Source organism: Ranitomeya variabilis, chromosome 8, assembly GCF_051348905.1.
Source record: "Ranitomeya variabilis isolate aRanVar5 chromosome 8, aRanVar5.hap1, whole genome shotgun sequence".
NCBI lineage: Eukaryota > Metazoa > Chordata > Amphibia > Anura > Dendrobatidae > Ranitomeya > Ranitomeya variabilis.
The window spans coordinates 186660606-186676352 of record NC_135239.1 but is presented as its reverse complement, the minus strand read 5'-3'; the positions used below and the strand labels follow the sequence as shown (position 1 = coordinate 186676352).

General features: G+C 41.7%; 1 protein-coding gene across 3 annotated transcripts in view; it reads right to left on the bottom strand.

The window, feature by feature from the left end:
- The window catches only part of CACNA2D3 (calcium voltage-gated channel auxiliary subunit alpha2delta 3), a 1029735-nt gene that overhangs the window by 287878 nt on the left and 726110 nt on the right, over positions 1-15747 (bottom strand). For all 3 annotated transcript variants that reach the window (XM_077278410.1, XM_077278408.1, XM_077278409.1), the window contains 3 exons: positions 12519-12612; positions 11716-11811; positions 8000-8121 (listed from right to left, as the gene is read on the bottom strand). In XM_077278410.1, coding sequence (XP_077134525.1) covers positions 8000-8121; positions 11716-11811; positions 12519-12612 — 312 coding nt within the window. The remainder of the gene's footprint in view (positions 1-7999; positions 8122-11715; positions 11812-12518; positions 12613-15747) is intronic.

Sequence of the window (15747 nt, the reverse complement as noted above, 5' to 3'; positions counted from 1 at the left end):
GCTGCCAGTTATTGCTTGGCCTACTCCTTGTGTTGCCAGTTATTGCTTGGCTTACTCCTTATGTTGCCAGTTATTGCTTGGTTTACTCCTTGTGTTACCAGTTATAGTTTGCTTTACTCCTTGTGCTGCCAGTTATTGCTTGGTTTACTCCTTGTGTTGCCAGTTATAGTTTGGTTTACTCCTTGTGCTGCCAGTTATTGCTTGGTGTACTCCTAGTGTTGCCAGTTAATGTTTCGTTTACTCCTTGTGTTGACAATATTCTCACGAAGATTCAAATTGGCACGAGGTGTTTAACATCAAAATCATATGAAAATCCTCAATATTAGAACCACTTTTTATTAATTAAAAGCAAGGCAAACAAACCCACCGAAGGTGACCAACAAAATACAAAACCAACAAAAACAATGGTGCTCACAAACAAAAATAATTAAAACAAAAGATACCTTGTGTCACATACGATAGTGGATAGCTCTCTATCCACTATCGTATGTGACACAAGGTATCATTTCATCTGGCCTCCTGATGAGCCTATACAGGCGAAACGCGTTGAGGGGTACACTTTAGATGGCGATTGGTGAAGCACAGTGGCACAGATGAGTATCTATGGCTTCAATATGTATCTGTGTATAGGAAGCTATCCATGACGTTGAGGCTTTATATAAAGACCGGATTGTGACAGGGGAACACATGATTGGTGTGCTAGACCCTGTAAGGAAATGAGTTTATCCGGCTATAATCTAAGATGCATGTCAGCCACATCCTGCAGAAAGTACTTGGTCCACTGTGAAGGAATGATCATCTAGTGTATGTATCATATATATCGCCATAGTTGTTCAGTCACAGTTCTTTTGGGAATCCAGGTCCTCCTTAGCATAGTAGTTTATTGTATAGTGGTAGAGGATCCTATAGTGTGTGGGTAGAGGCTCTCACTAGTGGCTATAGGGTGTATCAGGGCCTATAGGGACAGTCATCATTGAGCGGGGGCGCCATAACGTTCACCCCTAGGGCGTCTACCTCCGCAGCCAGGTAAGGGCGTATATAGGTGCCTCAGCTAGGGTGGTACCCTGTTTCCCCATTAGTTTTAATTATTTTTGTTTGTGAGCACCATTGTTTTTGTTGGTTTTGTATTTTGTTGGTCACCTTCGGTGGGTTTGTTTGCCTTGCTTTTAATTAATAAAAAGTGGTTTTAATATTGAGGATTTTCATATGATTTTGATGTTACTCCTTGTGTTGCCAGTTATAGCTTGGTTTACTCCTTGTGCTGCCAGTTATTGCTTGTCTTACTCTTTGTGCTGCCAGTTATTGCTTGGTTTACTCCTTGTGTTGCCAGGTAATGTTTGGTTTACTCCTTGTGTTGCCAGTTATTGCTTGGTTTACTCCTTGTGCTGCCAGTTATTGCTTTGTTTACTCCTTGTGTTGCCAGTTGTAGTTTGGTTTACTCCTTGTGTTGCCAGTTATTGCTTTGTTTACTCCGTGTGTTGCCAGTTATTGCTTGGCTTACTCCTTGTGCTGGCAGTTATTGCTTGGTTTACTCCTTCTGTTGCCAGTTATAGTTTGGTTTACTCCTTGTGCTGCCAGTTATTGCTTGGCCTACTCCTTGTGTTGCCAGTTATTGCTTGGCTTACTCCTTATGTTGCCAGTTATTGCTTGGCTTACTCCTTGTGTTACCAGTTATAGTTTGGCTTACTCCTTCTGCTGCCAGTTATTGCTTGGCTTACTCCTTGTGTTGCCAGTTATTGCTTGGCTTACTCCTTGTGCTGGCAGTTATTGCTTGGTTTACTCCTTCTGTTGACAGTTATAGTTTGGTTTACTCCTTGTGCTGCCAGTTATTGCTTGGCCTACTCCTTGTGTTGCCAGTTATTGCTTGGCTTACTCCTTATGTTGCCAGTTATTGCTTGGTTTACTCCTTGTGTTACCAGTTATAGTTTGCTTTACTCCTTGTGTTGCCAGTTATTGCTTGGTTTACTCCTTGTGTTGCCAGTTATAGTTTGGTTTACTCCTTGTGCTGCCAGTTATTGCTTGGTATACTCCTAGTGTTGCCAGTTAATGTTTAGTTTACTCCTTGTGTTGACAATATTCTCACGAAGATTCAAATTGGCACGAGGTGTTTAACATCAAAATCATATGAAAATCCTCAATATTAGAACCACTTTTTATTAATTAAAAGCAAGGCAAACAAACCCACCGAAGGTGACCAACAAAATACAAAACCAACAAAAACAATGGTGCTCACAAACAAAAATAATTAAAACAAAAGATACCTTGTGTCACATACGATAGTGGATAGCTCTCTATCCACTATCGTATGTGACACAAGGTATCATTTCATCTGGCCTCCTGATGAGCCTATACAGGCGAAACGCGTTGAGGGGTACACTTTAGATGGCGATTGGTGAAGCACAGTGGCACAGATGAGTATCTATGGCTTCAATATGTATCTGTGTATAGGAAGCTATCCATGACGTTGAGGCTTTATATAAAGACCGGATTGTGACAGGGGAACACATGATTAGTTTGCTAGACCCTGTAAGGAAATGAGTTTATCCGGCTATAATCTAAGATGCATGTCAGCCACATCCTGCAGAAAGTACTTGGTCCACTGTGAAGGAATGATCATCTAGTGTATGTATCATATATATCGCCATAGGTGTTCAGTCACAGTTCTTTTGGGAATCCAGGTCCTCCCTAGCATAGTAGTTTATTGTATAGTGGTAGAGGATCCTATAGTGTGTGGGTAGAGGCTCTCACTAGTGGCTATAGGGTGTATCAGGGCCTATAGGGACAGTCATCGTTGAGCGGGGGCGCCATAACGTTCCCCCCTAGGGCGTCTACCTCCGCAGCCAGGTAGGGGCGTATATAGGTGCCTCAGCTAGGGTGGTACACTGTTTCCCCATTAGTTTTAATTATTTTTGTTTGTGAGCACCATTGTTTTTGTTGGTTTTGTATTTTGTTGGTCACCTTCGGTGGGTTTGTTTGCCTTGCTTTTAATTAATAAAAAGTGGTTTTAATATTGAGGATTTTCATATGATTTTGATGTTACTCCTTGTGTTGCCAGTTATAGCTTGGTTTACTCCTTGTGCTGCCAGTTATTGCTTGTCTTACTCTTTGTGCTGCCAGTTATTGCTTTGTTTACTCCTTGTGTTGCCAGTTGTAGTTTGGTTTACTCCTTGTGTTGCCAGTTATTGCTTTGTTTACTCCGTGTGTTGCCAGTTATTGCTTGGCTTACTCCTTGTGCTGGCAGTTATTGCTTGGTTTACTCCTTCTGTTGCCAGTTATAGTTTGGTTTACTCCTTGTGCTGCCAGTTATTGCTTGGCCTACTCCTTGTGTTGCCAGTTATTGCTTGGCTTACTCCTTATGTTGCCAGTTATTGCTTGGCTTACTCCTTGTGTTACCAGTTATAGTTTGGCTTACTCCTTCTGCTGCCAGTTATTGCTTGGCTTACTCCTTGTGTTGCCAGTTATTGCTTGGCTTACTCCTTGTGCTGGCAGTTATTGCTTGGTTTACTCCTTCTGTTGCCAGTTATAGTTTGGTTTACTCCTTGTGCTGCCAGTTATTGCTTGGCCTACTCCTTGTGTTGCCAGTTATTGCTTGGCTTACTCCTTATGTTGCCAGTTATTGCTTGGTTTACTCCTTGTGTTACCAGTTATAGTTTGCTTTACTCCTTGTGCTGCCAGTTATTGCTTGGTTTACTCCTTGTGTTGCCAGTTATAGTTTGGTTTACTCCTTGTGCTGCCAGTTATTGCTTGGTATACTCTAGTGTTGCCAGTTAATGTTTAGTTTACTCCTTGTGTTGACAATATTCTCACGAAGATTCAAATTGGCACGAGGTGTTTAACATCAAAATCATATGAAAATCCTCAATATTAGAACCACTTTTTATTAATTAAAAGCAAGGCAAACAAACCCACCGAAGGTGACCAACAAAATACAAAACCAACAAAAACAATGGTGCTCACAAACAAAAATAATTAAAACAAAAGATACCTTGTGTCACATACGATAGTGGATAGCTCTCTATCCACTATCGTATGTGACACAAGGTATCATTTCATCTGGCCTCCTGATGAGCCTATACAGGCGAAACGCGTTGAGGGGTACACTTTAGATGGCGATTGGTGAAGCACAGTGGCACAGATGAGTATCTATGGCTTCAATATGTATCTGTGTATAGGAAGCTATCCATGACGTTGAGGCTTTATATAAAGACCGGATTGTGACAGGGGAACACATGATTGGTGTGCTAGACCCTGTAAGGAAATGAGTTTATCCGGCTATAATCTAAGATGCGTGTCAGCCACATCCTGCAGAAAGTACTTGGTCCACTGTGAAGGAATGATCATCTAGTGTATGTATCATATATATCGCCATAGGTGTTCAGTCACAGTTCTTTTGGGAATCCAGGTCCTCCCTAGCACAGTAGTTTATTGTATAGTGGTAGAGGATCCTATAGTGTGTGGGTAGAGGCTCTCACTAGTGGCTATAGGGTGTATTAGGGCCTATAGGGACAGTCATCGTTGAGCGGGGGCGCCATAACGTTCCCCCCTAGGGCGTCTACCTCCGCAGCCAGGTAGGGGCGTATATAGGTGCCTCAGCTAGGGTGGTACACTGTTTCCCCATTAGTTTTAATTATTTTTGTTTGTGAGCACCATTGTTTTTGTTGGTTTTGTATTTTGTTGGTCACCTTCGGTGGGTTTGTTTGCCTTGCTTTTAATTAATAAAAAGTGGTTTTAATATTGAGGATTTTCATATGATTTTGATGTTACTCCTTGTGTTGCCAGTTATAGCTTGGTTTACTCCTTGTGCTGCCAGTTATTGCTTGTCTTACTCTTTGTGCTGCCAGTTATTGCTTGGTTTACTCCTTGTGTTGCCAGGTAATGTTTGGTTTACTCCTTGTGTTGCCAGTTATTGCTTGGTTTACTCCTTGTGCTGCCAGTTATTGCTTTGTTTGCTCCTTGTGTTGCCAGTTGTAGTTTGGTTTACTCCTTGTGTTGCCAGTTATTGCTTGGTTTACTCCTTGTATTGCCAGTTATTGCTTGGTTTACTCCTTGTATTGCCAGTTGTAGTCGGGTTTACTCCGTCTGTTGCCAGTTATTGGTTTACTCCTTGTGTTGCCAGTTATTGCTTTGTTTACTCCGTGTGTTGCCAGTTATTGCTTAGTTTAGTCCTTTATCTCTGGTGCTATACTTCTGTTGTTTTGATCCTGATCCTGACCCGGCTTGTAACCCTAATTACGTTTGTCTCAGTGAGCCCACACCTAATCCTACAGATAAGGAATAACTTGATAGAGGCTGGATGTCTGACCCTTATACCCCCCAGGGATCCACGGAAAGGGGCAATGGAGCACCTGAGCTGAGCTATAATGGAGCAGAAGTTCATATGCTCAACTACCACTCCAATTTCACTGTCTATAGGACTGTAGGAAATAGTAGAGCACTGTACTCATCTATCGGACTGGTAGAGAAAGCTAACGAATAGGAAGAATATTACGCATGTACACCTCCACTCCATTCATGATTGGGAGATCTTTTCTTGGTTTCACATGGATCACTGCAGTCAGACCCCCAGTAGTTAGACCCCAAAGACCTACAAATAGTTGATAACTTACTACTTGGAAAATATAAAAGGTTTATAAAACAAATTTATATATCACCAAGTGGCGCAATTTGAAAAAAAAAAAAAACAAACCCACATATAACAATGTTAATAAGAAATGGTATGGCTCTGGAAATGCCACATCTTAAAGTCCAGTCCTAAAATGAACTGCCAATATTTCTATGTAATTACAGGGTGGGTCCTCAAAGTAATTTCTACATGTGGGCCCTAGAAAACCAACTCTTGACACTATTTGTTTGACTTTGCTTTTGACTGACCACCTGGCATTTGACTGCGATTTTGTCTTCTGATTCTATCCCTGTTTCTGTGCCTCTGATTCCTAACCCAGTTCACTTCTCGATTGCTCCTTTTGCCAGCAGCTACTTTATGGACACAACCCAGGGAACCCGTTGTAAGTCCAGATTCTGGCATAGGTGTTAAAGGGTGATGGCCAGGGTTCTTCTAGCCATTTTGATCCAATGGCCTCACACAGACTTTACAGTAATATTCTGTAGAGAGATGCTTATGGCAAATGAGTCTATACAGTTGTGATGTGGATTGCAGTCTATAGTGGGTTTTGATCGCACATTACAATATTCAATTGATATTGCACTGCAAGAAATTAGGTTCTTGACAACAGTTGCAGAAAGGTAATAGTGGACATATTGATATGTTTACAATTAACAAATTAAAACATTTATTTTTTAGTGTCATGTAAGATTGCATAAAGAAGACATCAAAATATTGGCCTTTCTGGAAAACCTTGATTATAATTACTGAAAAAAATATACCAGGATAGGGATGAGGAGGCCATGCATACCAGGATAGGGATGAGGGGGCCATGCATACAAGGGTGGGGATAACGGGACCATGCATACCAGGATAGGGATGAGGGAGCCATGCACACAAGGGTGGGGATGATGGAACCATGCATACCAGGATAGGGATGAGGGAGCCATGCATACAAGGGTGGGGATGATGGGACCATGCATACCAGGATAGGGATGATGGGGCCATGCATACAAGGATAGGGATGAGGGGGCCATGCATACAAGGGTGGGGATGAGGGACCATGCATACCAGGATAGGGATGAGGGGGCCATGCATACAAGGATGGGGATGAGGGACCATGCATACCAGGATATGGATGAGGGGGCCATGCATACAAGGGTGGGGATGATGGGACCATGCATACCAGGATAGGGATGATGGGGCCATGCATACAAGGATAGGGATGAGGGGGCCATGCATACAAGGGTGGGGATGAGGGACCATGCATACCAGGATAGGGATGAGGGGGCCATGCATACAAGGATGGGGATGAGGGACCATGCATACCAGGATAGGGATGAGGGGGCCATGCATACAAGGGTGGGGATGATGGGACCATGCATACCAGGATAGGGATGATGGGGCCATGCATACAAGGATGGGGATGGGACCATACATACCAAGATAGGGATGAGGGGGCCATGCACACCAGGATGGGGATGAGGGGCTATGTATACCTGTATAGGGATGAGGGGGTCATGCATACAAGGATCGGGATGAGGGAGCCATGCATACCAGGATAGGGATGAGGGGGCCATGCATACAAGGATGGTGATGGGACCATACATAGCAAGATAGGGATGAGGGGGCCATGTATACCAGGATGGGGATGAGGGACCATGCATACCAGGATAGGGATGAGGAGGCCATGTATACCAGGATGGGGATGAGGGACCATGCATACCAGGATAGGGATGAGGGGGCCATGCCTACCAGGATGGGGATGAGGGGGCTATGTATACCAGGATAGGGATGAGGGGGTCATGCATACAAGGATCGGGATGAGGGAGCCATGCATACCAGAATGGGTATGAGGGGACCATGTATAACAGGATAGGGATGAGGGGGCCCTGCATACAAGGATGGGGATGAGGGACCATGCATACCAGTATAAGGATGAGAGGACCATGCATACCAGAATGGTGAAGAGAGAGCCATGCATACCAGGATGGAGATAAGGGGACCATGAATACCACGATGGTGATGAGGGGGCCATGTATACCTTTATTGGGGACATATATATACCAGGTTGGAGGATATTAGTACAGAATTTACCACATTTTTTATTTCAATTTTTTTTCTTTTTTCCTCCGCTAAAACCTTTGTGCGTCTTATGGTCCAATGCGTCTTATAGTCCGAAAAATACAGTAATTATTGTAGAACGTGCCCCTAATTTTATCTCTAATCTTAGTAGGACTCACATCTAATTACTATTTACTGTAAGGAACATTGACAATCACAGAGGTATCTTGAAACCGTATAAAAGACAAAGGCAAAAAGTCAAATGCAGTTACACAATAAACTGCAAGGAGCTAAATGTAGATAGATATCTCTCCAGTATTAATAGTTACTGACCTGTACTAAAAGGTATGGAATATACAAAGCTTCCAGGAATCTGTTCAGCAGCTCGGCGGTACCACAAGGGAAAGTGGTCAGCATTGTAAATGCTCTCTCTGTCATCAGATGTAAGAAAATCTCTTGAAACAGAAGGAAAATAATAGTCATGTTACTCTTTGTTTTTGAGACTAGGCATGTCTACAATAAAAAAACACAATGCGAAAAATATTATTAAATTAATGTTCAGGTCAATAAAATAAGATGAAAAGGCTAATACTCAGCCTGTAGAATACTGTGCTGTAGGCGCACAACTGAAATATGGGGACATATAACAAACCCTGTGCACCACATTAGATTGTTTGTTGTTTACATGAGATTTTATCCCAAAGTTTTTAAAATTTAAAAAAAAATGTTTTAAAGTTCTCAACAAGGTATCAACATGCGAAATCCTGATCGACATACAAGTAATATCTGAAAGAATGCAGCATAGATGTAAATATTCAATATTTTCTTTCTCCTGCAAAAACCCTGTTACTGCCTCTTTGATTGCATTATTACTAGGAAATTGTTGCCCATGCAGACATTTCATCAGATTCCAAAATAGAAAATAATCACTGGGAGCCATCACTGGTCTGTAGGTTGCATAGTTAAGCTCCCTGATAGCAGCTTATGATTTGCCAGATTTGAGAGCTGGCGCATTGTCGTCCAGCAGCAACACACCTGTCGACAACTTCCCATCGCATTTCTCTTAGATTGCTTCATGTGATGCCTCCATTGTTGAAGTATAGGTGTAATCAGTAATTGTTGCCTGGTGTGGCATGAATTCTGGTAATAAAATGCCTTCTGCATCTCAAAAAAACTGTTGATACGATCTTTCCAGCTGTACACAAAATTTATTTGGAGTTGGTTGACTCCTTGTGCTTCCATTGCATAGACTCTTGTTTGGTCTCAGGATCATGGGGATGGACTCATGTTTCATCACCCATAATAATCCAGAAATAGAAGTCTCCCGGAGTTTCTCTAAACATGTCTAAATTCTCTTGGCTAAATTGCTGAAGACGTGATTTTTTTTTTTTGATAAGGGGTCAACATTTGTGGCTCCCACCGGGAACTGACCTTTGACATCATCAAAACACTATGAATACTGTAAACTATGCCACCTGAAATGCCTAATTCACTAGCTATAACACTGACTTTGACCCAACATTCTTCCAAAATGATGGCATCTACTTTATGGCACATTTCCTCTGAAGATGCTCCAACAGGTCGCCCAGAACAGCGGTCATCTTCAATTGATTTCCTATCCCATTTAAACTGCTTGGTTCAAAACTTTACTTGGTAGTAGGAGGCTGCTTCATCACCTTATACAGCAACCATCCTTTTATATATTTCTTTTTTTTGCTTCCTTTTTAAGAAATTTAATCAAGGAACAAACCTCCAAACCTTCACTTTCTTTGTAGAGTCGTACTGTACTGTACTTGCCATCCTGTCTCTTCCGGTGGTTTCATTTTAGACAGAACGTCTACTGGGTCTGTTGCATTTCCAAACAAGTCTTAATAAGTACAGAAAAGCTCAGCTTTCTAACATTAATAGAACATGCTGGGGTATATAACTCATTGAACACCCCTGTACATTACACAAAGTGAAAAGTTTTAGTACTTACTCAAAAGAAATCTGCTGTTCTGCTTCCACTACCCAATCTGTAAAATGTTGCAGGGCAGGGAAGCATTGCCATTGTTAAATAATAGAATAGCGGACTGGTAAGTTACAGCATCTTCTTTATGGCCATGTCCACAATGCTAGTATTGGTTCATAATGGACTCTATAATAATATATAATAATATATAATACACTTTTGGTTAGCTTCGCAATAACTGAGTGCATCTGTCTTCCTCCCATTTCTTGTGTTGGAGTCATATAAATCATTTCTCTACATCTGTAGGAATGTGGCTCATTGACTTGCAGCAGATGGTAAGATACGCCGGAGCAATTCACCACAGAGGACTGCATTCAAAGCGGCAAAGTGAAATCTACAAACATCCTAACAGAAAACTGCTGTGTTCTGAGCTCAGGGTCAAGAAGAATAGGCAACATTTCAGTGTAAACTCAAGATCATAAAAAAACACACAGAGAACTGGCATTAAACAAATTAGCAGGACAGAATTCCGCAACTGGGGCGCAGTGCATCTGAAAGCCATAACGTCATATGATGTAGGGTGAATATAAGGGAAGCCGGGCTGTATTTGAAGTATTTCCATTTAAAGTTTTGAAAAACAGAGGTAATTGCTTATGTAAATCACAGTTCATGGTCTTTATCTTTTTGGCATAGTGAAGAGTAGCTACAAAGAGTGTCTTCTGCTCTGGAGGACCTGTCCTGTCCTACATTCCACAGACAACAGATCAATTTGAATGGGCATTGTGTAATACCCTATTTCCCCTGTTGGGGTGCTGTAGGGAAATTAAACATGTACTGCTAAGATTCCCCACTGATAAAAGCTACGAATGGTCAGTAAAGGAGCTGAGATCAGAAATAGGAAAATCCACTAGAAAACAGGAACTGAAAATCAGGGCAAGCAAAACGATATATGGCAGCTTCCAGAAGGAGGCTCGGAACTTTTTTAGGATGTGGTGGCGATCAATTGGCCAAGATAGGGAGCTGATTTCTCCAGATGACAGCACACACACACCCTTAGGGTAAGTTCACAAAAATGTATGTCCTCCATTGGAGAAAAACAGTCCGATTATGCTAACAACACTCTGATAGGAGTCTGACCAAAGTGGGATCTGTTTTTCTTGGATGTGCAGAATAAAAAAAAAAGTTTCTCCATCTTCTACATTCTGTCAGTCTGGATATCATCTGAGTGTGGCCTTCTTCTTTTCACGGACCCATAGACTTGAATGGGCGAGTATCATCCAATTATAGGAGTCAAATCTTGCACGCTGCTACTTTTTCCTCAAACCACTTGATCCAAGGAAAAGTCGTCAGACATGTGCATGACCTCATTGAATAACATTGGTCAAAGTGATGTTTTGACAGTTCGCACTAGGACCAAAACTACAGTCTTTTGCACGCGTCCTTACTGGCAGATTGGATGGTACAAAATGTCTCAGCCAGCCTAGTCTCAGTGCTTGGATGGAATCTGCGCTGCCCAGAGCATCTCATACAGACATCTCCCTCCATCATCGCCACCTGCAGAATGAATACGCCGGTGATTGATGGCAGTTGCAGACATCATAGCAGCAGGACTTGGAGGAGATGTGACAGCCTCTTTGTTAAGGTCCCTTATGAAGAGACAATCATAAAATGGCAAAAACTGTTTTGTTTTTGGTCGAGTGTACGTGGCTCTCCTCGGTCAGGGTCAGATTAATCAAAAGTCTAGTGATGTGTAGACCCGTCATTCTGCTCTTCAGGAAGAAACAAGCAGAAGCGACCAAAAATGTAGGAGTTCTGTGCACTTCTTTTTAGTGATCGGGGAAGACATGTCAGAAGTTTGCTAAAATGAGAATTAATAAACTGTTGGGTTAATGCATAGAAATTTTCGCTCTTCACTTCCCATTTTGACTTAATTGATCATAAATGGAGAACCCCGTTATAATACCACTGAATTCCCTAATAGTGTATTTAAAAATGGGTAATAACTTCCAACCTAGAGATTATTGGGGATGACCAGTTTAAAAGAAAATATTTGTGCTACTGCCCACCGATCATGATATAGGCATTGAATATTACTTACTTGTAAGTCAGCTGCTCGGGTCCCACAAAGAGATTAACACGAGTAAGTCCAGTGCGGGTTCCCAGAAAAGCAATTTCTACATCTTTGTCTGAATTTCTGGATGAACATTTTTTGAGAAAAAGAAAACAATTAAAATGTGTGTGTTGTTAACCCATTGCCTCAAATTTTTTGTAACAAAATGTTGAGACTGGACCAAATTTATATCAGTGATTATTGGCCCAGGACTATTTCTAATAAGACTAATGGGAATAGAAACAGAAGGCCGGCGGACACATATATGAACATACTGGTCACCATGGACAAAATAATTGGGACTCATCTCTTAATCAACCCCCCAGTGTATAACATCAGGCCCCTCTCCTCCGGTGTACAACATCTGTTCGCTCGCCCCCGGTGTGTAACATTCGGTCCATCAGTCCCAGTGCATAGCATCTGGCTCCTCACTCACGGTGTATAAAATCCAGCCCCTCACTCCCTGGGTATAACATCCTGCCCCTCGTATAACAACCGAGACATCCTTTGGGACTAACACCAGCACAAAAACCATACCTTTGCCGGAACGTTCATGACATGAGTTTCCATGGTTGATCAGCTGCAAGCCTTACACTACCAAGCACAATTTATAACTGATCACATTGCGTATAGTACCATGACAAGGTAGGTGCATAATGGAACATAAGGCCCCATAGATGTTAATTGTTTAGTTGGTCTAATGCTTTGGATTCTAATCAATTTCTATTGAATAATAAAGTTACTGTTCAAAACAAGGTTGCCTTGTGCTCTACATAATGGCTTGTACTCACTCTGATTTGTTTAGTGCCAGGCTGGTCCAGTACGCTTCCAGCGGAGCACTGACCACAGCATCAAACAAAACCTCTTGTATCAGCTCCTTGTCACCTGCACCAAAGAGACCCGTTGTGAGCAACTGGAAACTAGACATATAGCCCTCATTACATAACTAGAGTCTATCGCCACCTTATAAATTCAGTAAATACAATTGTGAACAGAAAATAGTGTCACATGGCCTGTCAGAACGTGTTTTCTGGAAATGTACTGTACATTGATCTCTAGGAGGGAAAGGTGTGATCTGTGCAAATTTCCCCATGTAGGGAGGAAGAGGAGCTGGCTGCAACATCAAATGGATTTTCCAGTGTAGTCTAGTAAATATCTGTGGTTAGTTATAGCACCTCACTTCTCTTATTTTCCCATCACTCCTCTCATTTTTCCCCTCACATCTTTCATTTTCTCCCTTACACCTCTCATTTTCCCCCTCACTCCTCTCATTCCCCCTAACACTTGTCATTTCGACCTCACATCTGTCATTTTCCGATCACTCCACTATTTTCCCTCACTCCTCTCATTTTGCACTCACACCTTTTCATTTTCACGTCGCACCCCTCATTTTCACCTCACACCTCTCATTTTCCCCTCAGTATATACATGTTTGTCATGTCCCTTATATATAGTATACACCTGTATGTCATCTCCTGTATATAGTATATACCTGTATGTCATCTCCCCTGTAAATAGTATATACCTGCTGTATGTCATCTCCTCCTGTATATTGTATATACCTATGTGTCATCTCCTCCTGTATATAGTATATACCTGTATGCCATCTCTTCTGTATATACTATATACCTGTATGTCATCTCCTCCTATATATAGTATATACCTGTATGTCATCTCCTGTATATAGTATATACCTGTATGTGATCTCCCCTGTATATAGTATATACCTGCTGTATGTCATCTCTTCCTCTATATGCCTATGTGTCATCTCCTCTTTTATATAGTATATACCTGTATGTCATCTCCTCCTGTATATAGTATATACGTGTGTCATCTCCTCCTGTATATAGTGTATACCTGTGTGTCATCTCCTCCTGTATATAGTATATACCTGTATGTCATCTCCTCCTGTATATAGCATGTACCTGTGTGTCATCTGCTCCTGTGTATAGTATATATCTGTGTGTCATCTCCTCCTGTATATAGTATATACGTGTGTCATCTTCCCTGTATATAGTATATACCTGTGTGTCATCTCCTCCTGTATATAGTATATACCTGTGTGTCATCTCCTCTGTTTATAGTATGTACCTGTATGTCATCTCTTCCTGTATATAGTATATACCTGTGTGTCATCTCCTGTATATAGTATATACCTGTGTGTCATCTCCCCTGTATATAGTATATACATGTGTGACATCTCCCCTGTATATAGTATATACCTGTGTGTCATCTCCCCTGTATATAGTATGTAACTGTATGTCATCTCCCCTGTATATAGTATATACCAGTGTGTCATCTCCTCCTGTATATAGTATATATCTGTGTGTCATCTCCCCTGTATATAGTATATATGTGTATGTCATCTCCTCCTGTATCTAGTATATACCTGTTTGTCATCTCCTCCTGTGTATAGTATATACCTGTGTGTCATCTCCCCTGTATATAGTATATATGTGTGTGTCATCTCCCCTGTATATAGTATATACCAGTGTGTCATCTCCTCCTGTATATAGTATATACCTGTGTGTCATCTCCCCTGTATATAGTATATACCTGTGTGTCATCTCCTCCTGTATATAGAATATATCTGTATGTCATCTCCTCCTGTATTAGACCTCGTTCACATGTTATTTGGTCAGTATTTTTACCTCAGTATTTGTAAGCTAAATTGGCAGCCTGATAAATCCCCAGCCAACAGTAAGCCCACCCCCTGGCAGTATATATTAGCTCACACATACACATAATAGACTGGTCATGTGACTGACAGCTGCCGGATTCCTATATGGTACATTTGTTGCTCTTGTAGTTTGTCTGCTTATTAATCAGATTTTTATTTTTGAAGGATAATACCAGACTTGTGTGTGTTTTAGGGCGAGTTTCGTGTGTCAAGTTGTGTGTGTTGAGTTGCGTGTGGCGACATGCATGTAGAAACTTTTGTGAGATGAGTTTTGTGTGGCGACATGTGTGTAGCAACTTTTTGTGTGTCGAGTTGCATGTGACAGGTTAGTGTAGCAAGTTGTGTGCAGCAAGTTTTGAGTGTGGCAAATTTTGCGCCTGGCGAGTTTTATGTGTGGTGCGTTTTGAGTATGTGCAAGTTTTGTGTGAGGCAACTTTTGCATGTGTTGCAACTTTTGTGCATGTGGCAATTTTTTCGCGTGTGCAAGTTTTCCATGTGGCGAGTTTTCCATGAGGTGAGTTTTGCGTGAGCCTAGTTTTGCATGTGGAGAGTTTTGCGCGTGGTGCGTTTTGAGCGGCGACTTTTGTGTTTCGACTTTTATGTGGCGAGGTTGGTGTATGTGTGGTGAAATGTGTGCTGAGGGTGGTATATGTGTTCAAGCACATGGTAGTGTGTAGCGCATTTTGTGTGTGTGTTCATATCCCTGTGTGTGGTGAGTATCCCATGTCGGGGCCCCACCTTAGCAACTGTATGGTATATACTCTTTGGCGCCATCGCTCTCATTCTTTAAGTCCCCCTTGTTCACATCTGGCAGCTGTCAATTTGCCTCCAACACTTTTCCTTTCACTTTTTCCCCATTATGTAGATAGGGGCAAAATTGTTTGGTGAATTGGAACGCGCGGGGTTAAAATTTCGCCTCACAACAAAGCCCATGATGCTCTCGGGGTCCAGACGTATGACTGTGGAAAATTTTGTGGCTGTAGCTGCGACGGTGCAGATGCCAATCCCGGACATACACACATACATTCAGCTTTATATATAATATATATATATATTATAATCCTGTCTGTGATGATAATGAGACTACTGGAAAGTGATTTTTTTGAGTCTAAGTGGACAGAGTAAAAACTGCAAGATTTCATGATTTTTATAAATATAATGAAGGGGAAAATTAAAACAGACCCCTACCCCCAACCTATATGTGAATAAGCATTTCTCATCTATAATCAGAATACTTGGTGCCCTTTGTTTTCCAGCCACTGTCTCCCTCTTTTGTTCCTCAGCATGTTCTTCTGTTCTGCAAAATGGCACCACTATGAAAAGATTTAAACTACACCTCC